Genomic DNA, 25,809 nt, shown 5'->3' with positions numbered 1-25,809 from the left:
AATACATGAACATTTGTGAGTCTGTTCATTTGCAGTCAGTCTATCATCTCAAGTCATTATTTAGGGTACATAAGGTTTGAAATAAAAGTAACTTGTTAAGTAATTAAGGCCATGTTGATTTGATTATATGGATGACATCCGCGCGCGTGCGCGCGTGGATTTTCGGCGTTTCCAAAAAAAAAAGTTTTCAACCATACTGTAAATCATACAAAACAGTTGCAAAATGAGCAAAAATATACCGTAAGTTACAAAAATAATAAATTAAAACTATACAAATGTCGTAGAATGCCAAAATCAAACGAAAAAAGACGAAATTGTAAAGAAATTAACTTGAAGACTAGATTATTCGCCAAACCATATTCTGTCCCATTTGTTCAACCCTCATGACCGCGTACATTTCAAAATGAAAACAACTTTTTTTCTTTGCAAAACTTTTTTTTTATTCGCATTTATTATTTTTATTTTCATTCAATTTTTGGGCTCCCGGAGGATGTCATCCATATAATCAAATCAACATGGCCTAATGATCATTAATAGGAATCAGTTTTACATGTTGTGCAGAAAAAATTTTGGCGCCATTTTAAAACGTAACATAAATTTTGCTGTTACCAACATGGAACTGAGAAGATTCTATTAAAATCGGTACTGTAGTGCAGTTTCCAACATCACTGTACAATATGGCAGTCATCAGGCAAACAATCCAAATTTACCGCCATTCGGTCAAAGGTCGCGTGCATGTTCCCGCCAAATTTACGTCATCTTCGTACAACATCGGGACCACTCGGCTGCCCTCGGCTAGTCCTTCGCGCCAAATTTTGAAGATGGCGGACGACGACCAACAACCGGTGTCAGGTAAGAATATAATCTCTAATAAATCAATTTAAAGGATATGAACTATGTAGAGTATACGTATGGGTGTTCCAGAAGACTGCAGAGACTATATGTGTGTAAAACTGCTTGATGTTGAATGAAATTTCACAGTTTTAGAGCTGCGAAAGCTGGTCGGCTCGGAAGAAAATAAAGCGCGCCATGATTTTTTTTGTACGACGCAACCAACAAAAGGAGCAAGTTTTGTATTTTGTCAGGGCCTTTATCTTACCATATCCACTGTGTTCACCAGGTGTAATCATGAATTTTGTTCTTGTTTCCCCTCAAAGATGTGTTTTATGTCTTGCGAACGGTAAATTGTCGGTGACAAATTCATGTGGGGAGGGGGGCGGTAACCTAAATGTGTACAAAATTTGCACATATACTGTAGCTGATTCAGGCAACCAACGAGCTCATCTTTTAAGACATCATCAAATTAAAGTTATCTTGACACTAATTTATGTACCGTTAATGTATAAAACATCTAGGGTGTTGGTAAAGTCATGAAATCAGTTTCAGAGCAATGAAATGAAATCAGTTTCAGAGCAATGAAATGAAATGAAATGTTTAGCCAGGCAAAGACATCTCAGGTCGAGACCGTGTTAGACCAGTCTTATAAGTTATAGGCATCCCTGGATGAAAATACAAGAAAATGAAACACTAACAGTAAGACTGTGACACTGTCCTTTTGTATCCATTCCCAGAGTCTCTTGCAGCGACCAGGTCCCGTCGTACACGGAAGGACAAAACTGGACGGCTGGCTGCACTGGAGAAACTCAAGAAAGCAAAGAAGGGAGAAAAACTCAAATATGAGGTGATACTAGTGGTGACTTTTCTGTTGTAGTGTTGACGATTAATTTGACATGTTCATCTTTCAACAGCAATGCAAAATACCCATCTGCAATGTACAATTTGCATGCAATATTCAACATTTGGAATATTCTGTAATTTTGTATGTACTCAAAAGTTTGTTATGTAGTTGAAAAAAACAGGTATGCCATATAACTGTGTTTTTACTGTGCACATGATGAGGCGTAGTTAAGTTCACATTTGACGACAACTTATCTCATTTCTAGGTGGATGAACTTGAGAATGTTTATGAGGAGGTGAATGAAGATGAGTATTCAGATGTGGTCAGGACCAGACAGGAAGATGACTGGATCATAGATGATGGTGAGGTCCTTGTCTGTGGGCTCTTTGTTTGTTTGTTTGTTTGTTTGCATGACCAGTAAATCACTGCCTTTAGGTGTAACACACCGGCTTTGTGGTGCTGTGTTAAACCAGAGTGTAGGCTTTGAACCACTCACACCTGGAAAATCCATACACTTTAATGCACTTGACGTGTGGCTCTCCTCAAACATGGGACTTCCAGCTTTACCTCCCATCCAAGAAGACATCCCTAATCAAAGCTAGGTGCTCATTTAGATTTTTAGATAGATACATGAGTTTGTCAATGTGATCTGAGTGCAAGCATACATGTACATGTAGTCTTAGGCTTATGATTAGGTATCTTATGATTAAGTTGTTGTTCCTATGTTCCAGATGGCAGTGGGTATGTGGAGGATGGAAGGGAGATCTTTGATGACGACATCGCTGGGGGAAGTGACGCACCAGCAGCCAGGGGTCAGCCTTCTTACAGACTCCCTTTACATCTTTCATTGAATTATATTATTATATTTTTATTTACCATTTTTAATTGAACGACTGCCCAACCAAATATGTAGCAAATACATCCCATGTGACTTCAACCAAATCCTTACCACTGTGGGATAACACAACATGGGTATATTTCATCATATTTCAAGACTTTCATGATCATACAATCTTTATCTTCTCACTATACATGTATGTAAAACATTGATACAGTATTATACTGATGTACCAATTTTTTTTATTATAACAGACAAGAAGAAAACAGGCCCAGGACAAAAGAAATCTGCCAAACCTGTAAGTTGTCTAAAATTTCACATTTCACATCATTTTTTCGGGGGGGGGGGGCTTAATTTCACAATACAATATAGGTCAGTAGGAGTTGGAGGTTTTCTCAGTGATGAACTTTATGGATGAAATAATTCAGTAGTTTTTACTACTATCAGATGAGACATATGTGTTGAAATGGTATCTTACAGATGGTGAAGAAGCCAGTCATCAAGCCCAACAACAGTATCATGTCCATGTTCCAGTCAAGTGCTGCCAAGAAAACCAAGAGTGAGGTACATGTGCTCCCTTTTCTATTTTGATGTCATACCTTGTTTTATATTGTGGTATAGTGTGGCATGATGGTCAGAGCGTTCAGCTCGGAACCAAGAGGTCCCAGGCTCAATCCCCTGACATACCCTATGTTGTGCCCTTGGGAAAGGCACTGTACACAACTTCCCTACCTGTACGGTGGAGTGATGCCCACCAGGCCTTTCAGCTAATCGTTGATACACTGTACTTGTGTCCAAACACTGATAAGATTTGGTGTCGCCAATGTGTCAAGATTGCACATTTGCCACTAAAAATCATATTTAAAAAAAAGTTTATTAGTTCTGGAACCCAGACCACCTTGCCACCTCTCACAGATTTTTGTCTAAATTTTGTTTTTAACAACAGAAGGATGTAAAACTGGATGAGGATGAGCTGTTAGGAGATATCTTACAGGAGATGCACGCTGAGGTAAGAATGATAAAACAGAAATATTAATATAATACAAGCAGACATATAATTTACTGAATCAGATATAACATAACGAATGAAGATATGCATTAAAGGAATACTACATTGTATATTCAAAATGGCAGTGTGAAAGTGACATGAATAGCAATTCAAAACATTTCCCGGCCTGAATGTTTTAGTGGCCATAGCAGTGAATTAATGAATGGAATTGTGTAAGTTGGAGTCTTAAATATTGTTTTTTTTGTTTTTCTCATGAAAACAGACAAGATCAGGAGGACCAGCACCAAAGAGAATGAAGCCAGCTTCACTGAGGTACTATAAATTCATTTATATGCAGTCTCTGCTGTCGTAGACAATCGTGATGTCGTTTAGTTTGTTCATCTCTGTTGTTGGACGTACAATTTCCAAAATCTTTCTCTGTGTAGGCCTACAGGCAGTGCCCCAGTCAACCCTTTTGCTGCAAAGACAACACCCAAGAGACCACAGGTGAACTTTCATCCATTCTTGATGTCTATTTTGTAGTACATATCTAAAAAAGTAGAAAGCTGTTACTGTCAGGCATTTCAAGTAACATCCCCTACTTATCTTCACTGCACTGATAAAAATGATCAGAATGCCAGACAGTTTTTAAAATCTATCCAGTTGCTTGAGTAACAGTTTTCCTGTGTATCTCATTACCTGAATAGATATAAAGTTCAAGCTTTGTTCCAACACAAGAAGGGAACTCACAATAAATTTTTGATCAATCTCGTCAACCTTCGTCAGATGTGTTATGCACATTCTGACTCTTCGTATGTCGGAAGCATGATGAGTTTCCTTCTTGTGTTAGAACAAAGCTTGAACACAGATGAGCTTTCATTCGAATCTTATTACCTCGATATCTAACCTTCTCCGTTTTTTTTTTTTTTGCGGACAGGCAACTAGAGCTCGAGTCCCCACCACGAACCTCAGCTACACACTGTCCTCACCGAACACCTCCAAGCCTCGCCCCAAGCCTCCAGCCAAGGACCTCCAGACCACGCCTCCCTCCCGCTCTGCACGACCTCCCGCGACCTTCAGGCCTCCCTCAGCCGCAGTGAAGAAGAAGATGGAGGTTAAGGTGAAGGAGGAGCCACAAGAGGAGGAGGAGGAGGAGATGGATGTAGAAGAACCTCAGGATGAAGGAGGAAATGATATCCCAGGTTTGCATGCTCAGAAACTTTAAACAGGAAGCCCAATAAACTAGAAAGGTAACATTTGCAAAGCAAATGCATAATGTTCGCTTATGATCTGCGGTAGGTTGGAGGGAAATGAGTTTTTTGTAGTGGAGTAGAGTAGAGTAGAGTAGATCTTTCGTCTCGGTAGGAAGTTCTCTTCCACTTTGAGCCGCTCCTTGTAGTTTACTGCGTTGACATGGTCATCTTGTGGGGGTTGTCCAGTGCCCGGGGGTTGTACACCACTGGATGACTTCTCATGTGTTTGTCCAGTCTATTTTTAAAACTGTTCACACTTGGGGCTGACACCACTTCCTCAGGTAGACTGTTCCACCATGTTACTACCCTGTTGCTGTAGAAAAACAGTCTTTTGTTGTTGTTCACTGATCTTTTGTTTAGGCGTAAGCTGTTCCCTCTTGTTCTTGTTTTTTCTTGCATTTTTGGTAGGCACCCCTCTGTGTCCAGCTTCCCATGAATGTACTTGTAGGTCATGATCATGTCCCCACGTATTCTTCTATATACCAGTGTCGGGAGCCTAGTGTTTGAAGGTATAGTTCAATATGGAAGAAAGAATCATCAGTATTTTTGTGGATTTGCTGAAAGTTGTGACAGATGACAGTAATCTGAATCTTTGATAAAATTTCAACTTTTTTATTTGCAGACAATGCTGATGTGGACCTTGGAGACATTGATTTCAACGATGATGACTTTGATGGACAGATGTCAGAGGAAGTAGCCGAGGTCAAACAGGAAGCTCAAGATCAGGTCAAGGTCAAATCTGAACCAAAGGAGCTTCCCAAGGTCAAACAGGAGAAGAAACCCTTGTAAGTGTGGAGATGACCCTTGCTCTTTAGGCCTAGGAAAAAAATGTTGTTTCCTGTTTCCTGACAGACACTAGAAAAACTGCCGACCCTAGCCTTTTTTTGTTCTCAAGAAGAGTTTTTTATTTATTTGTTTCTATTTATTTGTTTACAGTGAGGACCAGGTGATCTCAGGTAGCGGTTGGGAGACCATTAAGGGTGAGGTGGGGTCGACTGAGGCCTTGGTGACAGACGTCAAAGTTGACTCCTCCTCCCTCCCCTTGGTGACCAATCAGGATGGAGATAGCGTGCTGAGGTTCTACTGGATTGATGCCTACGAGGATCAGTACAGGCAGCCTGGTATGGACTGTAGATTTGTTTATTTTTGTTGGGAATTAATTTTGTAGTAGGCTGGATGCCCTTTCTAGCACCATCCCAAACCCTAGTAAAGCCCAGGAAACCTCTAACTGAGGGGGGGGGGGGGGGAATACGTGTTAAGTGCCTTTCCCAAGGGCACAACGTCTGGGTGCATGTCCGGACATGTCTGGGTCCAACCCTGGGGATTGAACCTGGGTCCCCTTGTTTGACAGTCGGATGTTCCATCCACTACACCACACAGACGCCACATAGTGGCAAAGCCATAATTAGATGTTGATCCCCCTAGCAGTTTTCCATGGTACTGCAGCCTGGTTTTGTAATTCATTTTTTTACTGTAGCATGTTTGAAATGACAGTTAAACATTTCCTTAAACACCTGCCCCCCTCCCCAGGTGTTGTGTACATGTTTGGGAAGGTGTGGATAGAGTCAGCACGCGCTCATGTCAGCTGTTGTGTCGTGGTCAAGAACATAGAGAGGTCCATCTTTCTCCTACCACGAGAGACGGTAAGTACATTATAGCACCTTAAAGGCATCCAGCTCAGTGTTTTGGGCTTGGAAACCAGATTGTTGAAGTCAATATTCTAGTGACTTACCTAAATACTAAGTTTAAACAACACTATCCCAATGTACATGTATACCGACATTCGTGGAGCAAAGATGCCCAAAATTCTGACGAAAAACAGCTACTGGAAGGACTTGGATTGATTTTTAGGATACCACTCGGAAAATAAAGGACTAATGTTGTACAAATGTATTAGCTCCATGTATGAAGGTTTTGTTTTCGGTGTGTTTGTGTTTTTTGTAGCCATTGCTAGACAGGCAAGGACAATGATACATGTAGTAAGTTAGGTTAAAGGTCTCAGGAAGGTTATCTACATGTAGATCTGAGTCATCTGCTTGAAAAAAAGTTTACTGGAAATTTCAAGTATTGACAAGTTGCGTTATTGTTTCAGAGGCTGTTCAAGACTGGAGATGACAGCGGGGTACCTGTGGGCATCATGGACGTTTACCAAGAGTTTGATGAGAAAATATCCTCCAAACACAAGATTATGAAGTTCAACTCCAGGGTAAGACATTATGATCACGAGGAAGAAATTAGGAGGCATTCAGAGATGGGGGAAAGTGAAAATAAGCATGCACACATTTGGAAAGAGAAAAATATTATTATTATATATTAACTGTTAACTTGAAGTAAATCTTTGTGTAAAGTAAGAAAAACAGAAGGAAATGTGAAAATTGTCACCCTCCATTTAGTCATAGATCCCATAAAACATAGTTCTTTGTCCTTAATTGTTATGTCCATATTCATAGTCTAAAAAGTGTGTTGCCATTTACATTCTTGTCTATCCTTCACACTCCAGAAAGTGACAAAGCAGTATGCGTTTGAAAAGCTGGACGTTCCTGTTGAGTCAGACTATCTGGAAGTCCGTTATTCTGTGAGTATTGTAGCCAAGTTGAGGTCTTCTATGATTTGGTTGATGTAAATGTTGTTCTTTTTTTGGCCTTCCTTGCAACAAGTGGGTTCTCAAAATGTCAGTTGTACTGACAAAGCATTTTTTGTTGTCTGTCGATCACAGAGTGACCTACCTGCTCTACCAGCAGACCTGAAGGGGGAAACATTCAGCCATGTGTTTGGTACTAACACTTCAAGGTACTGTTGAAACCTAATCTATCAGTGTGCAGAATGTAGAGATATGTGTGTTTGTTTGTGTGTGAAAATGTGTGTGTATGCATTGTTATTCATCTAGAGAATAGAAAGTTAAGTACGTGTATGAACACAAGTTAAAAGTTAAGGATGAAATTTATTTCATAATTTTTATCTATTCTACAGGTGGTTGTAGTTCATTCTACTACGAACAAATGCCACAGTCTGTATCTGCTAACATGATTACTGTTTCCCCCTTCAGCACTGAACTGTTTTTGCTGGAGAGGAGAATCAAGGGCCCGTGTTGGCTGGATATTAAACTACCTCGTAAGTCAACACAACTCTATTAATAAAGTGTGATATTTTATGTGTGCTTATTCATTCTTTCACATTGAATCTTGAAAGCAAATTGATATCCAGAACGTCCTCCCAATCAGTTGATGCTATCTTCAGTTTCTGTAATAAACTAGGAATCAGTGGTGGACTTGGGAGACTCAGAGTTCAGGAAGCTAACTGAGGATCGTATACTTCACAGAAGTCTGAAATCTCTGATTTCTCCTTTTTCGATCCTTAGAAAAGCCGAACCAGCCCATCTCGTGGTGTAAAGTGGAGGCTTTTGTGACCAAGACGGCACATGTGTCAGTTACAACAGAAAGCAAGACTCCTCCTCCACCAATGGTGAGTTACCCAGTGTTAATCCTAGGACTGTTAACTGTAAATCATCAAATGTTTGCAGTGGTTTTTATTCTTCACCACCAATTTAGAGAAGTGTGCTGCTGCGTAGTCCAGTGGTTAACAATCCTGCCTCTGGACTAACAGATTGGAAATTTGAATCCCGGCTGTTGTCGCTCGCCTGACATGCACTCTATTGAAAAGGGTCCCAATCCTTAAGACAAGACATTAAACCATGGCCCACTGTTCACATAGCATCTTGTCTGTGACAACCAGTGGGAGATTAGTTCTTCAGTGAGCTAAAACTGGTTCAAGATCACTTTCTTTTACTTTCTTAATCCATTACTACAGTAACTGTACTACAGAATAATTTTTAAAGATTTACAGTAAGGTGATCTGCACCTGTTTTTCCACCCCCATGGTGTGCATGTTTACAAACAAACAATTATTTACCTTAGGTTGTGATGAGCCTCAGCCTGCAGACCTTACTGAACCCCAAGACACACCAGAACGAGGTGGTTGCCGTAGCAGCGCTCGTCCACACCCGTTTCCATATCGACAAGGCCCCTCCCAAACCACCCTTCCAGGACAACTTCTGTGGTAAGGCAGTCTGTACAGTTTGGATTGGACCTGAGAAAAAGTTAGGAAACAAGTTTGAACTGTAATGGCCAACAAAAACTTGAACTCACCCAAAATTTCGACTGTACAACTCCAGTCTTTGTCAAGGAATGAACAATCCACCGCTTCCGTGACGTCACTCAGATAACACACGTGACTCAGTGAGCAGTGGATTGTATGTTGCAGAAAGTGTGTGTGGTACCCCTTTGTTAAGGAATGGTTGCAACCTATGATCCTCAGTAACTGTTCAAACCACCTGGCAACTGCTACAGTACAATTTGAATGCCAAGAAGTGTACTGACCTTTTTTCCTGTCCCTGTTTTTGATTTTTCAGCTATCAGCAAACCCAATGACTGTGTCTTCCCATATGACTTTAAAGATGCCATCAGAAAGAATGTAAGTTTGTGACATTCATTCAATTTGTCTAATGCCCTATTTGGTTCTGATCTGGTCTGGGGTAGTTGATCTCTTTAATATCTAATGAAGGAACAGGAATGCCAAACATTAGGATTGAAATGTTTTGTGTCCTGCTCAGGGTGCCCGTGTGGAGGTGATGCCAACTGAACGAGCTTTGCTGGGATATTTCCTGGCTAAAGTACACAAGCTGGACCCAGACATCATCATAGTATGTAACTCTTACATGTCATATAGCACAACTGTCTACTTACAGAGCCAGTGACAAAACTAAATACTTGTCGTACATGTATAAGTCACCAACAGTTAAAAGAGACAGTTGAACATGATAAATTTGAGTTATGTTTACAGAAGGAAAACATATTGTTTTTACAGTACGTTTCCCCTTATTCTTCTTCAAACAAAAAAGGTCAATGACCTGAACCAGACTCTGTTATCATGGTAGCTAGTGTTGGGTTACATCATGTTGCACTTTTACATCAGGAGGGATTTATACTGCTGTCTGACCATTATATATGAATGTGTTTGTGTAAGAATTAAGAGAGCAGACCATATGCGAAGGGAAACATTATGAATTTGCTTTGCAAATGTTTAATTTAGGTTTAGTCAATTATCTGTATTCTAGAAAATTTGTTGTACCTATTTCTTATTTGTCAAGTTTTTCTTGCCAGGGTCATGATATTTATGGTTTTGACCTGGACGTGTTGCTTCACCGGATCAACTCCTGTAAGATCCCCCACTGGTCCAGGATAGGCAGGCTCAAGAGACAGGTCTTCCCAAAACTCTCCGTAAGTGCCAAGCAGAAACTTTAAAGTTCAATTTACCTTTCCCAACAAGGTTATATTTTTGGTAGCATTTGTTTATTTGTAATGGTGCTTGTGTTTGATCAGCATACATGTAAGTCAAGGCAATTGTCTTGCGATCCAGATCCGCCGACAATGCAGTACCTTGAACAGGGACAGGGGGCGTCACTACCTAAAACCTGTATATACTGTCTCTTGTCATGTGGTAATCAACATCAACTTACATGTACGTCACAAGAGAACTCTCAAGATAAGACCTTATTGGGTTGACAAAGAAACAGAGTGCGTCTTAAAAGCTCCCCGGAGTAGCTAATTTTTGTTGTGTGTATCATTTAGAAATATTTGTCAAAAGGCAATTGATGTGGTCATCAAAGAAATGATTACAGTACAGACACCCTGGTGGTTCACCTTGGTACTGCATCAGAACTGAAATTGACACCATGTTCCAACGTTCCAGTCTGGTGGTGGGAGGAGCAGTTTTGTGGAGAAGAGCGCGGCGTGCGGTCGGCTGATCTGTGACGTGAAGATCTCGTCCAAGGAGCTGATCCGGCTGAAGAGTTACGACCTGACGGAGCTGACCAAACAGATCCTGAGGCAGGACAGACAAGTGGTCCCGCAGGAGGAGGTCAAGAACATGTTCAGGTCAGACGGCTGGAACAAGTAACGCAAGGTTACCAGTTTACAGGAGAATTATGGAAAATGACATTTTTTGCGAAAACGCATTGGCAGAACCAAATATTTAACTAATGTGAAGAATGTTCGTCACTTAAAAAAGTGTCCGTCCTTGGTCACCTTTCTAACTGTTTGCCAGGATAGTTCCATTGACGCCAGGTCATCAGGTTCTTCTCCAAAATTTGAAGTATTTTTGGGTCTGGTTTTGGATTTGCCTTCTCCCCAAGCAGAAAGATTACAGTGCCCAACATTTCAAGGAAGTTTTAAGACATAATCTAAACTGTATGTATACTGACGTTTGACTGATGAAAAATTACCAATGATTATCTGACTGTTTACAGTACGTCTCAGAAGCTGCTGTACCTGATAGAGACGACGTGGGTGGACGCCAGCCTGACACTGAACATCATGTGTGAGCTGAACGTGCTTCCCCTCGCACTACAGATCACCAACATCTGCGGAAACCTCCTGGTGGGTGGGGCTGCCATGCCAACCATGGGCACATATCTGTTTTTTATATTTCACTCCATACCATGGTGTGGATGAAATATATTGTTTTCCCTCGTGTTTCTTCTCCTCCTCCTGCCATTTGGTCAAATGGATTCAACTCTGCCATTTTTGAGCCAGATATCCTGAAATTTGGCATGGAGGTAGAGTGGGCAAATACCCCCAGACATTTTTCCATTTTTTTTCAAACAGGCCGTCAAAATAATTTTAATGTACTTTTTTTTTTTTTTTGGGGGGGGGGGATCTTTACACATTGTTGTGTGGCTTTTTTTTGACTAGGGTTCTCCAAACAAATAAGGTCAATGACCTGAACCAGACATCTGTCACCATGGTAACGAGTGTTGGGTAACATCATGTTGCAATTTTATTATAGCAGGGGGGATTTAGACTCCTGTCACTATCATGCATTTGCTTTGCAAATATTACCCTTCTAAGGTCTGGTAACTGTCCTAACGTTGCAGGGCCGTACGTTGATGGGAGGGCGCTCGGAGAGAAATGAGTACCTCCTGCTACATGCCTTCCAGGAGAAAGGCTTCATCGTACCGGACAAGTCTTACGGGAAGAAGCAAGCTGCTGCACATCCGGTGGGTATTGTTTTCATCTCACTGATCACAGGGCTTAAAGAACACTCTCATATCACCTGTGAAGGTATCTGTATATGTACAAAACATGTATCTGTATAGCTAGTAAAACTGCCCTTCAGCATAACACGCCAGCTTTGCAGGCATACAGCGCGGCAGCAGCTGGCTATATTACACCACATGACTGGCTATATTACACCTAACCTAAACAGAGTAGCAAGGAGTTAAATGGGGTCCATTATGCCCTGAGAAAGGTACATGTAGCTGAAATATTGTAGATAAAAGCCCTTTGGTTGTGTAGGTACATGTATAAGACCCAGTATAATAAATGAAAGCCTGTTTTTTCTCTTCTCTCAGGTGGATGTGGATGCAGATGATGATGACCAGGCAAAACCAGCCAGCAAGAAGGGCAGGAGGAAGCCTGCATACGCTGGCGGGCTGGTTCTGGAGCCAAAGAAAGGTACAGAGCAGAAAGTTTCATAGCTCCAAAGTTACAAAAATGTTCACAACAGCCAAGGATTGTTTGATTATAAGTACATGTGTAACCGTTTTGAAAAATGGCAAGTGACTAAATTTTGGTACAGGTACATGTAGATACATTCATGTTCCTATTTTACTCATGGTGCTTGACTTGGAACCAAGAGGTTCCAGGTTCGAGTCCTGACCTGCCACCAATCTTGTGCCCTTGGTAAAGGCACTTTACAAGACTATTCTCACTTAACTCAAGTGAAAATTAGTATTGTTTGTCCTCTATTCGTTCTATGTGTGGGACACAACACCAGCAACAGCTGCCTTTGTTCCACATGTATTGTATAATTATAATGGTTACAATTTCAATAAATCCAATCAAAATTTAATCCTGTATTTCCTCCCTCTAGGTTTCTATGACAAGTACATCCTACTGCTGGACTTCAACAGCCTGTACCCCTCCATAATACAGGAGTACAACATCTGCTTCACCACCATCAATAGGGAGGTGCCCCAGTCACAGGTACATGTACAGTACAGGGGGGTTCTAGAAAAATTAGGACAGCAATGCTAGGGAGCAGAGCCACCAAGCTGCTGCTACAAAATGTATGTGTAACAGTTCTAGAAAAATTTATGATGAAGGGAAAATGGAGCTTCTTGTGCCCGAAGTTCTTATCAGACAAGTTACAGATGAAGACCTTGGCCACTGGTCAGTAATAGTGGTCAATCTGAATTTCTCACTTACAGCAGGATCTGCTTCCAAGGGCACAATATAATAGATGAGGGTACTGGTGCAGTGTCCAAGTTTTTTACATGTCAGATTTAGGAAACACAGAAGAAGATTTTACTTTCAAATAACTTTTTTACTACAGTTTTAAGGTACAGCAGAAGCTCCTTAGGTGCAGCATATGGCATCTGCTGCTATATAAGAAACTGGTATAGAAAACCTGGTATAAAAGATGGGTATACATATATTCTTGTATACAGTGAATTATGCATAATATCATTACGATCAAAATGTCATATTTGTCTTTAAATGACTGGCCAACCAGGTAAAGCTACAAGTTACAAAATTTTGTGGAATAACTTTATCAACATATCCACATGTTCCAGGCAGGAGACACTGAGGAGGAACAGCTCCCTGCCCTTCCCGACGCTGACCTTGAACCCGGCGTGCTGCCGACAGAGATCCGCAAACTGGTGGAGCGGAGACGGCAGGTCAAACAGCTGATGAAACAACCCGACCTGAACCCTGACCTCAAGCTACAGGTCAGAGGGGAGAGGGGAGTTATAAAGATGACATAAGTTTAGGCATAAAGGATCAGACTTTAGAAAATTGAAAAATTAACCAGAAACGTAACATTTGTAAAGCAAATGCATAATGTTTACCTTGACATATGGTCTGCTCTGTTAAATCCCTCCTGCTATAAAATTGCAACATGATGTAACCTACACTAGTTACCATGGTGACCAGGAAATGAAGGGCTTCAAACAATAAAGAAATAGGTACAACATTACAGTTTCTGCATTACAAATTAAAGAAATGTCTTAATTTCTGCCTGTGTACCGAGATAGGAACATATTTTTGGACTTCAGATTTAGTCACTGTATTATGTACAATTTTATGTTGTATTAACGTTCCCTCTCTTTCTCTTTGTAGTACAACATCCGTCAGCAGGCCCTGAAGCTGACAGCTAACAGCATGTACGGCTGTCTGGGCTTCACATACTCCAGGTTCTACGCCAAGCCACTGGCTGCACTGGTCACAAGCAAGGGCAGGGAGATCTTAATGAAGACTAAAGACCTTGTGCAAAAGGTCAGGATTATACCACTACAGAAATGTGAAACTTTCCATTCATTATTACTGTCAGACAGAATTCATGAATAGTTTCATCAGGTTGGTAAGTCACTGAGTAAAGAGACTTTTTTTAAACACATCCAAGTCTTTTATTCAGCCTGCATTTTGGGGACCGTCTGTCACCCTCCTCGGGGCAATTCTGACGTCATGACTGGTTCACGTTCAATATTGTACATTTGAGAATGCATCTATAGCAGCGACACCTGTGCTGCAGTGCAGTGTGAACCAGTCAGAACTGCCCTGAGGAAGGTGACAGACGGTCACCAAAACGTCAGCTGAAAAAAAGACTAGGTTGTGTAAAAAGAGTCCCTTTACTCTGTCCGACAGAATTGTTTCAACTGCAAACTCAAAACACTGCAAAAACCTCCTTTACCCTTTCATCACAAAATTTCATGAAAGTCCATGTAACAGTAAATTACTGACTTGTGTTGCTGTGTGTCCTCAGATGAACCTGGATGTGATTTATGGTGACACAGACTCCATCATGATCAACACCAACAGTACAAACTGGGACGACGTCTTCAAACTGGGCACCAAGGTATACAACAAAGTTGTCTCCATTATATTTGCTCAATGTTTTCTTGAAAGTGTGGTGTCACTGGCTGAGTGATTAGGCTAGTGGGTGGGGTCGAGGGGTCATGGGTTTGATTCCCGCATCACTGGGAAAGTCACTAAACATCATTATATGATAACTTCCTCACTCCACCGAAGTGTACAACGTAAATTGGTACAAATGTTTTGGAAGGAAAAGGAAGGGCTTCATGATCTAATACCTAATATCTGGACTAACAGCCTACTTCCCATATGATCTCTCTAAGTCTAAGGCTATGGGACCTACGTGAGTTTTTACTAGAATTGTAATGAAGTAACTCCGTCTGTTCCTGACAGGTTAAGAGTGAGGTTAACAAGCTGTACCGACTGCTGGAGCTGGACATTGACGGGGTCTTCAAGTCCATGCTGCTGCTCAAGAAGAAGAAATACGCTGCACTGACCATCAGCAAGAACCCTGATGGTCAGTATAGAACTTCCCTTTCATTTGTATAATTATCATTAAAAAGTTATGTCTATCCATCTACTTCTATTATCTTATTGAATTCTTCAAGTTCAGTCCTTATGTATCAGTTTCAATTGGATTCAACATACAGTTATTACTGAGAATTGATGTTTGAAATGTTTCTACAGGTTCCTTCAGCACAGGGCAGGAGTTGAAAGGATTGGACATTGTTAGGAGGGACTGGTGTAACCTGGCCAAGGAGGCAGGGAAGTAAGTTTTTATGGCTGGTTGTGGCGTCTGTTTGGTGTAGTGTAGTGGTAGAGTGTCTGGACATACACCCAGACGTTGTGCCCTTGGGAAAGGCACTTAACATGTATTTCCCCCCTCAGTTAGAGGGATCCTGAGCCCTACTAGGGTTTGGGTTCGGGTTAGGAAGGGCATCCAGCAGTAAAAAAATCTTAATTCAAAAAAGACTAGTCTTGCACTTGATGCAACCATGTCTAACCCCCAGTTTCGGGGGGAAAAAGACGTTTTAAAAAACTGGATAGAAAGAGAGGGAGAGAGTATGGCTGGTAAATGTATAAAAGCCTTTGCAGGCACGACGTGTTATATTACATGTTGAGCATATAATTTTGCACATTTTTCTCCAGCTTTGTCATAGGTCAGATCTTGTCTGACCAACCACGAGACAAAATTGTGGAGAACATCCACGAAAAACTGACAGAAGTTGGAGAGAAAGTGAAAAATGGAGACATTCCTGTGCAAATGTACGAAATCAACAAGGTCAGTAACTGTTAGTTGACATTTTTTTAGATATTTTGTAATAATTTTTCGTTTCTCCTTTTTCCCACCTTTAACTGTTTTTTAGGCTTAACTTTGTGATGCCCTTCCATACAGGCACTGACAAAGAATCCCCAGGACTACCCTGATAAGAAGACCCTGCCCCATGTGCAGGTGGCCATGTGGATGAACTCCCACAGCGAGGGGAAGAAAGTTGGGCAGGGGGACACCATCTCTTACATTATCTGTGAGGTATGTCAAATTCGGTGGACCCAGATGGTCGAGGTTAAAACCCCCCTCTGACACAGTATGAGGATTGCATTTATTTTGTCTTTATGGATGGGGACGTAGATCTAGAGTTGACCGTCCTGTGTATGCATTTTCAATTGAGTTAAAAAATAAATTCGTGTAAAGTGCAGGACTCGAATTTCAGGCCTCAAATCCGGGAACTCTTGGTTCCGAGTTGAGCAATCTGCCGTTGTGCCAAACGACCCAATTAAAAGATGGGTGATGCTTCATACAAGGTGCACATGTCAAATTGGGACTGGAAGTGACCCGTTGTGTTTGGATATGAAATCTGTGGAGCATTAACTGAGAAGAGTAGAGCTGACCCAGTGTACATGGATGAAAACATACACCTTGCTCTAACATTGGTGAACTTGTTACTCTACAGGATGGTTCCAGACTGCCTGCCACTCAACGGGCTTACGCAGCAGACAGACTGGCCAAAGAGGAGAACTTAAAGATAGGTAGGAACCAACAATGATTAGATCAACCCATCCCTTAGTCTTTACAAATACATATACATGATTGTACATATATATACAAATCTGTGTACCTATGACATGTACTGAACTGACTGATAGTAGATTTACATGTTGTGATGTTTTTTTGTTCTGGTTGCAGACACGCAGTACTACCTGTCGCAGCAGGTTCACCCTGTTGTGTCCCGTCTGTGTGACCCCATCGATGGCACAGACGCAGGCATCATAGCGGAGTGTCTAGGTCAGGACTCCTCACTTCATACTATAGATTCAACAACATGTACATGTGTAGTATGCTGGTGCATTTTAGTACAGGGCAACAGAGCTTGATTAGTTAGTTTAGATGATATCATAATTTATATCATACCCGGGCTGTGATAACTTTCGATAAGTGTTCTGGACCGGGCTGTACTTGACGGAGCAGCCCGGGCTTCCGTAGAGAGTTTCGAACTTGTTACGCCCTGACCGCGTTAACCGCTTTCAAAAATTTGATTACAGGATTCGGACATTGGAATTGATGTTGTTGCATTTTTTGGTTTACGGACACCAGATTTTGGCTCATTGAAAGGCGCATTTTCTTGGGTGGGTATGATGTAAATAAAATACACGTATTGACTATATGTTTTACATGTATGTATATGTCCTACCTGTGCAGGTCTGGACCCGTCTGGTTACAGACAGGCTCAGCGTTACCACGATGAGGAGAGTGAAGCCCTGCTGGGGGGAAACGCAGCCATGACGGACGAAGAGAAGTTCAAAGATGTCGAAAGGTGAGGTGTCGAAGTCTTACCTTTTGTCTTGACATTTGGTATGAATTGTTTACCAAGGATTACAATGCCTTAATTTTAATAATATGTTGATTTTGAATGTTTAAGGTTCAAGTTCAACTGCCCCAAACCAGAATGTGGCAAGGAGAACATCTGGGATGGAGTCTTTGTGGCAAATGTAAGTGTCCAATAATTGTAAATTTTTGGTTCTTCCTGTATATGTATAGCCAATATGACTGCCAAACGACCTTTTACACCTAACCTTTGTACATCTCAACGTAAACTCTATAGGATAGTTCTAGGGAAAAACAAGTATTTTTATTAACACCCCAATCCTTGGTTGATAACTTGAAGGCATGATCATTTCTTGTTCTTCTTTGCTGAATCTTCATAAACATTCTGTTTTACAGGTACATGCAAATTTCTCCGGTATAGTCGTGCCTATTCCTAAAAACTGTACCCTACATTGTATGTCATATTTCCGTATGCATCACTAATGTACACATACATGTGTCTCTCCCACCCCCAGAGCCCAGTGCCAGAGTTCACCCTGTCCCAGTGTGCTAACAGCCAGTGTGACCTGGCCCCAACACAGTACCTCACCATGCTGAAGAACAAACTCACCATGGCCTCCAGGAGACACATCAAGATGTACTACGAGGTTTGTTAACACAGTCAAACCTGTCTATATATACAGTCTGTATATATACAGTCAAATGAATGTCGGTACATGTACAGCCTTACACCTTAAAGGATGACACAAAGAACAACCTGACAGCACAATGTTTAAGCCCGTCACACATACAGAATCTTCCCTCGACTATCAAGCAACCAAGGTTTGCTAAAGATCGGGAACAGTCTGATCAGGTTTAGGCCACGCGTACCCTTCTATATGAATTAAATTGAAATTTGAGTTACATTTTAGTCAAATTTGTCCCATAAACACAATGCTGACCTGCTCCCAAACACCAGCTGGCCACCAGCTAACCATGGCTGAACCTCCTGTCCATAAAGATTTTGAAAGCCGACCAAGCTCCCATCCTACTAGTAAGCATGGTTAAGGGGAGTTTGGCAGTGTTCAGTGTTCGGGAGGCCTATGTGTGACGGCTGTAGTTGATAGGTCTATGAACAAATAAACAAAGATATTGATGTTGATGTAGGGTTGGATGAAGTGCGACGACCCGTCCTGTGCTTCCCGTACCCGGAGAGTTCCCATGTACTGTCAGCGTAACGGAGCCGTCTGTCCAACCTGCAACAAGGGCATCCTTCAACAGGAGGTGAGACGGTGTCACTCAGGCCTTTTCCATAATATAATTGGTACATACACAGAATCAACGTACTAGTATGTGACAGTGTGATAGCATCTGTTCAACAAGGACTTCCATGTAATGTCATAATGAATCATTATGATATTGTCTCTACAGTACACAGACTCCCAGTTATACACACAGCTGTTGTTCTATCAACACATTTTTGACTTGGACAAGGCCATCGACAAGCTTCCAGAAAAGGAGAGAGGTAAGACTACTTAAGAAAAAGGCAATTGACCCACTGATGTCAGTATGCTGTGTAGACGCTGGTGAAGAGTGATGTGAAATCTTCCTAGTCTCATTGGCACAAGAATTGGCCAGCTTGTTTCCTGTGTCCATTCAAAGACTTAGTTTATTTACAAGAAGTCAAAAGAACACATGGTATAGTACCTGGAAGGCTTGTACAAATCATGCAGATGTGTTTGTGGGAATAACACTTGCGGTTTGGCAAAACTTTTTCAGTGTTTAAACAAACGTTTACCTGCGTTCAACTTGATGGAATTCATTTGTATTAAAAACAACACAACTGCAACCTAATACTGTGGTCAAATATCAGCTGCAGATGTTTTGTGTGAAAGTTTGGATATCAAATTCACAGTTTTATTTTCCTCAAAAGAATAATTATTTTATGAAATAACCAAGCACTATTTCATCCTCCTAGCGGGACCCCGAAACATGAAGAAGGCGTACCTCTCAGACTACCACGCCCTTAAGACGGTTGCTGACAGGAGACTTAAGGACAACGGCTACTCACAAGTGAACCTGACCAAGCTGTTCGCAGGGATGAATATGTTCAAGTAGGGGAAGGATCTGCTATGAGCCAGATGGAAATCAAGTTTGACTTACACAGAAGACGATTTTTAGAGACTATCATAATAAAAAAGAAAAATCACAGCACTGATTATTGCTAACATAGAATGAATGGATGTGAAATGTACATGTATGATATCAAAATTGGGTCAATACTGCTAAATAGATAACTCTATGTATTACATGTGTGAGAGATCTTTAAAACTGGGTTTTTTGTTGTTCATTGTCCTCAGTAAGACTTATTCTTTATACATATTATACATTCCTCTACAGACCTGAATTTTCCATTGATGTGCATAACACCTAAAATTGCAAAAATGTGGACCAATAGTCTAATTACAGGTTTTATATAACTTCCTTCCTTCCCTGTCAATATTTTAGGTCCACCAATGTGTTAGGTAAGCTACTTATTAAAAGGACTTTGTTTAGAATCCCAAGAAACAGAAATTTCTTTTTCAAAATTTATGGATTGATATGAAAAATAAAGTTTGACTACTAACCATGGAAATGTGGCCAGTCCCTATACTACCATCTTGTGTTTCTCTTTGATTAAATATTAAATATACACAGTTACAAACACTGTTAACCCTCAACAAACACTGCCAAATCACTGCTCAAAATGCCACCTGCATATGCAGGTTAGTACAGGTAATATTGGAGATGTGCAGGTATTTCTGTATTGGGTACTGTGTGTTTTGATGTCTTTGCCATGAAATGTTTTCAATAACATTAGTGTGTGTGTCCTTCCTTCTGTCTGTCTGTCAGAACAATAACTTAAGAAGACTAACATGGATTGTCTTGATATTTGGTAGGTCTTGATGAGACCTCAAAATGATTAGAAACTTTTTAGTAAGATAAGAAAATGACATGGGAAAGTGGCATCATGAGATGTTAAACATATGCTACATAATTGCATAATTATGAATTGTAGATTACCATGTAAGTTCTACCACACCTATTTTTACCCTGTAGTTTTAGCACAATAGGACTGTTACCCTGTTTAGGCATACAGCTCTCATAATGAGAAGTTAAATACATTTATTCAATAGCTCTCACACAGTAAGAAAGTACGATCATTATGATATATAGGTTACTGAGTACCACATCACCTACAGTTGGATTTTCACCCTGTAGTTGGTATAAGTTGGCTACCCTGTCTGAAAGCTTAATATAGATTCTTTATTGACACAACAAAAAAGTACAGAGACTTTTGTATGGTCTTCTACAACTTAACTTATATACATTACCGTACACGTTGTCTTCATATGTGCACAATTCCACAAGTACATGTATCTATTATTCAGCACAGTTACACTCTAAAACAACTTATCCAAAGTGATGTCGTATTTGATACATACAATGTAAACATAGCTGATATGTTACGCAGGATGCCCATACAGATACATAGACACTTTTAGCTTCTAAAGCCCAGAACTTCCAACTCCAGACAGCGAAAGTGGGCGTCCTGACAGAGGATGGGGTTGTAGAAGGTGTCACACATCCCGGTGTATCCTAGTTCCAGGTCGGAGCCCAGCTGTATAGCATAGCCGTTACTATAGCGGAGAAATAATTCTATTATATTAAATTTTTACAAAGAAAAGTATAGATTGTATTCATTAGTATATTACACTTTACAGACAAAAGTATAAACTAGAGTTCGTGGAACACACTTTCGTAAGGTGTAGATATCAAATCGGTCTTGGGCTGCAGCCTGGGTGCCGCCACATCACACAAACACATTATCGAAGACATATAGACGTCTCGGTGAATTTCATTGAACCAGCTTTTTTTTTTTTCAAGTCGCCATGCAGCCTGACTGCCAGATCATGTTGCAGGTTTACCTACACTGTGCATTTCCTTCCCAGATTCGTGGACATATAACATCAGGCCCATCAGAGAATATGTTTACCTCATGTTTTACGTACATGTAAATTAGATCCTGATTTCACTGGTGTGAAAAAAAAAACATTTCGTACTCACCCTCCCCCGATGATTAAGCTGTTGTTGGCTGCCGAGATGAACATGTCCTGTTCCATCTGTCCCACCCATGGATACCTCACGGGCACAGGGGAGAACGAAAACACAAACGTCTCCCCGGTTCCAAAGTAACCCTGGTCTTTCTTGCTATCTTCGAAGCTTTTGATACATTTGATGAATGCACCAAACCTCTGAAAGGAGAGATACAATGTAGTCACCAAGAGATACAGGGTTTAGGGGTTTGCAACAAAAAAAACTGTAATAAACTTAATTGAATGTTTATATATATATAGCACTGAAAGGTTTATACGTGTAACATTTCTGTAAATTTGATGGCAAACTGAAAATAATGCGACTACAGAAGAAAAGGGGAAAGAGTTATTGTCAAATTTGTCACGTGAATTTGTAGGCCAATGTATACTGCCTGGCCAATGGATACTGCCTGGCCAATGTACATGTATACTGCCTGGCCAATGGATACTGTCCTTGTGGCCACCGAAAGATCTTCTTGAAGATTAAAACTTGTAGAACGTCTTAAATCATGTGGATCCATCTGACAACTGGAGCGGAATAATTTTTGATTCACAGGAAAGGGGTCAGAGTGCAGATGAGACAAAAGGACATCATAGAGTGTTTGTGCACAGGTTAATGAACTGTGAGTACAGGGCAAGGACATATCAATCAAGATAACAAAATGGCTGCATTTAGAGTCAAGCGTCTATGTTTCTCCATAATTTACGATTCACATTGCCATAAATTTTTGCTGTCGCGCGTTTTATGTATAGTCACATCCTTTCACATTTCAAGTCGCATTTTACAATCCTGGCAGTGTGTATACACGTACACATGAATAACTGTCCTACCTCTTCTTTGTCAGTGCGAATTATGAGCGCGAACTCCGAGTAGTTTCTGCACATGTGGTACATGGTCTGGAGGTGGAAGCCATCGTTGATTGTGCTGAACAGTGTCACTGGTCGGTGAAGCTGAAACCGTTTAGGTACCCAGGACCGCAACTTGTGTAGCTGTGAGAAACACACAGAAAGGTTGAAGTGACTTTAATATAGAATCAAAGAATACATCGTGGACCGCTTAGGTGCTTCGGATAGTCGCCACCGGACTCATTTTGCAGGCTGAATAAATAGTAGTCGAAAGACGAATAAAAGAGGTTAATAAGCAGACCGAAATGGGCCAGAGTCGTTACAGAACTTAATTTACGTTGCAGTGCAATTGTACTAGTATACCTGACAATTCACTATATTTAACAGTCTAACTAGTAAGTTTTATTGAGCATACCTGTCAAAAGCAATAGGACTATTGAATAGAGCAATATTATTATGCTTTATTGCTTAGATATGAAAATAATGGGACGTACTTGTTTTTTGTCCAGCAGATGTGTGCACTTGGCAGGGCGAACAGAGACGAACCGAACGGAACCTCGTCCCACCTTGCCGTCGTCATTAGTGTTTGTCAGTTTGTAGCTTTTGCTTCCGAAGCTGTACTTCCATTTAGTCTTTTCTGTGCTCTTCGCGCTGTTGTTGCTGACTTCCTTACTAACATACGTACCCTTGACCAGTTTGGTGGTCATTTCTTTTAAATGTTCCCTCAGTTCCATTGTTTCAGAGTCCTGGGTTGTAAAAGTAAATGTGAAGATCCGGCATTGTTCTATATACGTAGAGTATAGAACAATGTAGAATTCGAAGCGTAAAGGTCCAGACGAACCGTACTGCTTTTTTCGGCAGTTACGTTTGTATAGCGCAATGCGGCTTCCCTACATTTTTAGCCAAGCTGGGTCACCCTGCTTTTCTTAATAATTGTGTTAAGGTCTTACTTTCAAAACAATTGACGCCTTAAGTCCCCGGGACCCCATGCTAAAAACGCAAGGTCCGTGTTAGACCCTGAATATCCCTTAAGATCTCAGCTACCTGCTCTTTATTGCAACTGCCTGAAATTGACGTATACATAGAAAAATACTCTCCACCACATACCCGAGAAAACACAGTCAAATCCCAAGGATCCTGTACGTCAGAACTGTCATCAGGCCGGACAATCGAACTGGTCTGATGTTCGCGTCTTGCGTCAACATGTATGATGAGGTCGATGCGGCGCAAGTCGATAGTAGGTTCTAATGTAGAGACAACGTAATAGTATTTGGAAACGAATGAGTTGTAAATTTATACATAATTCAAAATACATATTTTCGTGTATGCAGTTTGGTGAAGTTCTCAATATCATTTACTAAATCTAGCACTACCGTTTCTAAGGGCCAGGGATGATAGGGATAACATGTACTGGTAATCAGCGTGAAAGGAGGGATACTAAATTTAACGTCTCGGTATCTACAGTTGTTGACCAAAGACAAAAACATGACCATTCAGGTCATTATACATGTGGTATGTAATAACGAGAGTACACAACTTGACAGTGATTTCAATATTCTCAATTTGGACATACACAACGATAATAAGGTTGGATATCAACTTTCCCAACTGACATTGCATGCATGGCTAGGTTTTTTCTCTGTACATAAGAATCTTACCGTGGTTTTGAGAATCCATCATGGCGAACTGGTCACTGGAAAGTGTTTACCTACAGACAAACACATCTTGTTAGGTTATTAGCTCAATATGTGATATGATGATAGAATGTCAAGTAATGCAAAGTTTAATTTGACAGAATTGGAAACATCAGATACTCCAGAATCCATCCTGCGTGATATAAAGTAAGGTAACGCTCAAGCTCAACCTGGCCCTGTCGGACCACACTTTTTTAATTGCAACATTAACTGACAAGACATGGTGACGGCACCTCAAGTTAAACACTTATTTTCATGCCGCCACCGACATAAACAAAATAAAAAAGCATCGGACAAGGAAAGCAATAATATACACTTTGCAAGGCTACCTGTCCGACCAGTTGCTGTGAAGACTGTATTTTCCTTTCACCTACCATTTACTGTGTGTCAAAAATGTCCCCAGAGAATACATGTAACGTTACTCCATATTGATAGTGCTAATATTGAATCGAAGGCACCAACGTACTTACGTGTTGTTTCCTATGTCTGAGAGAAGCTATGTCTGTACTCAGGATGAATGAAGAATGAACAAATTCTGCTCTGGTCATGTCGTCATGGGTTCTTTTGTTTATGTAATGGTTGAAGTGTTTTCACCTTTTTTTGTGGAAAAACACGTGCAGGGAAAACACATGGCTGATTAGACTAGATGATGTCGTGATGATACAACTTGTAACTTCTGAGGTTAAAATTAGAAACCATCTAGCGTTTTTACTGCTCTCTTTTGGATGAATCGGATACCAGTTTTAGATTATCACTTACGATGATGTTCTTGTAAACGTTTGTCACTAAGTTTTAACTATATTTTGCCGTTGTTGAGGAGATCCCAAGTTGGTGCTAATCATAAGATTGAATACAATACACTAGCGTCCTTACCTCCTTGTTTCGTAGGTCTGAAGGAAGCTGTGTCAACCCTCAAGCCAATCAAAGACAGTAGAAATGTTGTTGTTTAGTTGTTCCAGTCCGCTAAGGTAACGATCTCTGCCCCTTCTGTCTCTGCTTTGAGAGTGAGCCCAGAGACGCTTATCTCCAATTAAGCAGATCCCTCTCGGTGGCAAAAAGACAGAATCAAATTGGCCAGGCAGCATCCATTAGCCAGAGAAGCTCCGCGGCCACAGACGTGGGGGTCAGGACAAAAAAAACGGCCACATATACAAATGTAACGATCATTCCCCCACAACCTCTGCTTGGAGAGTAAGAGACGCCAGAGTGTGACGAGATGCGTCAACAATGACGGTTTGACCACTCGCTTGGTCTGTGATCAGACGGGTCAGTGGTTTCGGACAATAAATCATTCTGGAATGCGGGAAAGGGAAAGGTAACTGCCCCCTGGCTATGGGAATACTCATTATATCGCATGCAAATGTTGGTTGGGTTTACCGACAGTACATTCACAAACTCTTGTAGTCTTCGTGTACATATATGGTGGTTTGTTCCGATCATAGTTTTCATTGGATTGCACTTGTGTATTTTCTTTTAGTTTGAATAGGAGACCTGGATAATTTAGTACCTTTTTTTAATGTTAGTGAATTAAGACAATGACATGGGAAAGCGTCTTCATGAGGTGTTAAACACATTTATTTAATAGTTATATATGCATTAAATGATAAATAAGGAGGTACATTGAATTGTAGGTGATATAAGTTGTACAACACCTATTTGTACCCTATACTTGTCTTTGTACAATAGGACTATTACCGTGTT

General features: G+C 40.8%; 2 protein-coding genes across 3 annotated transcripts; one reads left to right on the top strand and one right to left on the bottom strand.

The window, feature by feature from the left end:
* The first annotated feature begins 770 nt into the window (after positions 1 to 770).
* Positions 771 to 20,063, top strand: LOC109487086 (DNA polymerase alpha catalytic subunit-like). Its single transcript, XM_019791055.1, has 42 exons — positions 771 to 852; positions 1,572 to 1,681; positions 1,944 to 2,040; positions 2,410 to 2,490; positions 2,771 to 2,814; positions 2,997 to 3,080; positions 3,463 to 3,525; positions 3,788 to 3,837; positions 3,951 to 4,011; positions 4,442 to 4,706; positions 5,380 to 5,542; positions 5,694 to 5,878; positions 6,288 to 6,400; positions 6,850 to 6,963; positions 7,258 to 7,332; positions 7,474 to 7,547; positions 7,804 to 7,868; positions 8,116 to 8,219; positions 8,672 to 8,813; positions 9,166 to 9,227; positions 9,367 to 9,456; positions 9,917 to 10,033; positions 10,506 to 10,690; positions 11,062 to 11,191; positions 11,689 to 11,811; positions 12,166 to 12,268; positions 12,687 to 12,799; positions 13,390 to 13,545; positions 13,937 to 14,092; positions 14,580 to 14,672; positions 15,023 to 15,146; positions 15,317 to 15,398; positions 15,779 to 15,911; positions 16,026 to 16,160; positions 16,582 to 16,657; positions 16,815 to 16,913; positions 17,328 to 17,442; positions 17,548 to 17,617; positions 17,969 to 18,100; positions 18,600 to 18,716; positions 18,864 to 18,957; positions 19,411 to 20,063. The coding sequence occupies exons 1-42, from the start codon at positions 822 to 824 to the stop codon at positions 19,548 to 19,550; spliced, it is 4,566 nt and encodes a 1,521-aa protein (XP_019646614.1). The 5' UTR covers positions 771 to 821; the 3' UTR covers positions 19,551 to 20,063.
* A 424-nt stretch (positions 20,064 to 20,487) lies between these two features.
* On the bottom strand, positions 20,488 to 25,048 carry LOC109487091 (TBC1 domain family member 24-like). Of its 2 annotated transcripts, XM_019791064.1 has the most exons (7): positions 24,982 to 25,048; positions 24,073 to 24,122; positions 23,522 to 23,658; positions 22,909 to 23,160; positions 22,400 to 22,558; positions 21,540 to 21,727; positions 20,488 to 21,112 (listed from the first exon to the last, which is right to left on the bottom strand). In XM_019791064.1, the coding sequence occupies exons 2-7, from the start codon at positions 24,092 to 24,094 to the stop codon at positions 20,974 to 20,976; spliced, it is 897 nt and encodes a 298-aa protein (XP_019646623.1). In that variant the 5' UTR covers positions 24,095 to 24,122; positions 24,982 to 25,048; the 3' UTR covers positions 20,488 to 20,973. The 2 variants fall into 2 exon arrangements, with proteins under 2 accessions (XP_019646623.1, XP_019646622.1); XM_019791063.1 differs by lacking the exon at positions 24,982 to 25,048 and having other exon boundaries at positions 24,073 to 24,341.
* Positions 25,049 to 25,809: the final 761 nt, after the last annotated feature.

This window comes from Branchiostoma belcheri, unplaced genomic scaffold (genome assembly GCF_001625305.1).
Source record: "Branchiostoma belcheri isolate BF01 breed outbred unplaced genomic scaffold, Haploidv18h27 scaffold85, whole genome shotgun sequence".
Lineage (NCBI taxonomy): Eukaryota > Metazoa > Chordata > Leptocardii > Amphioxiformes > Branchiostomatidae > Branchiostoma > Branchiostoma belcheri.
The sequence above is the reverse complement of the archived record's forward strand: the minus strand, read 5'-3'. Positions and strand labels throughout refer to the sequence as shown.

Bases quoted from the DNA above. Each gene is read 5' to 3' on its own strand.
- LOC109487091 (XM_019791064.1), bottom strand. From the start codon at position 24,094: ATGATGGATTCTCAAAACCACG. The intron at 23,659-24,072 runs GTAAGATTCTTA...TCTCTACATTAG, and splicing joins GATGGATTCTCAAAACCACG to AACCTACTATCGACTTGCGC. The intron at 21,113-21,539 runs GTGAGTACGAAA...TCTCCGCTATAG, and splicing joins AGCTTAATCATCGGGGGAGG to TAACGGCTATGCTATACAGC.
- LOC109487086 (XM_019791055.1), top strand. From the start codon at position 822: ATGGCGGACGACGACCAACAACCGGTGTCAG. The intron at 17,443-17,547 runs GTGAGGTGTCGA...TGAATGTTTAAG, and splicing joins AAGTTCAAAGATGTCGAAAG to GTTCAAGTTCAACTGCCCCA. The intron at 17,618-17,968 runs GTAAGTGTCCAA...TCCCACCCCCAG, and splicing joins ATGGAGTCTTTGTGGCAAAT to AGCCCAGTGCCAGAGTTCAC.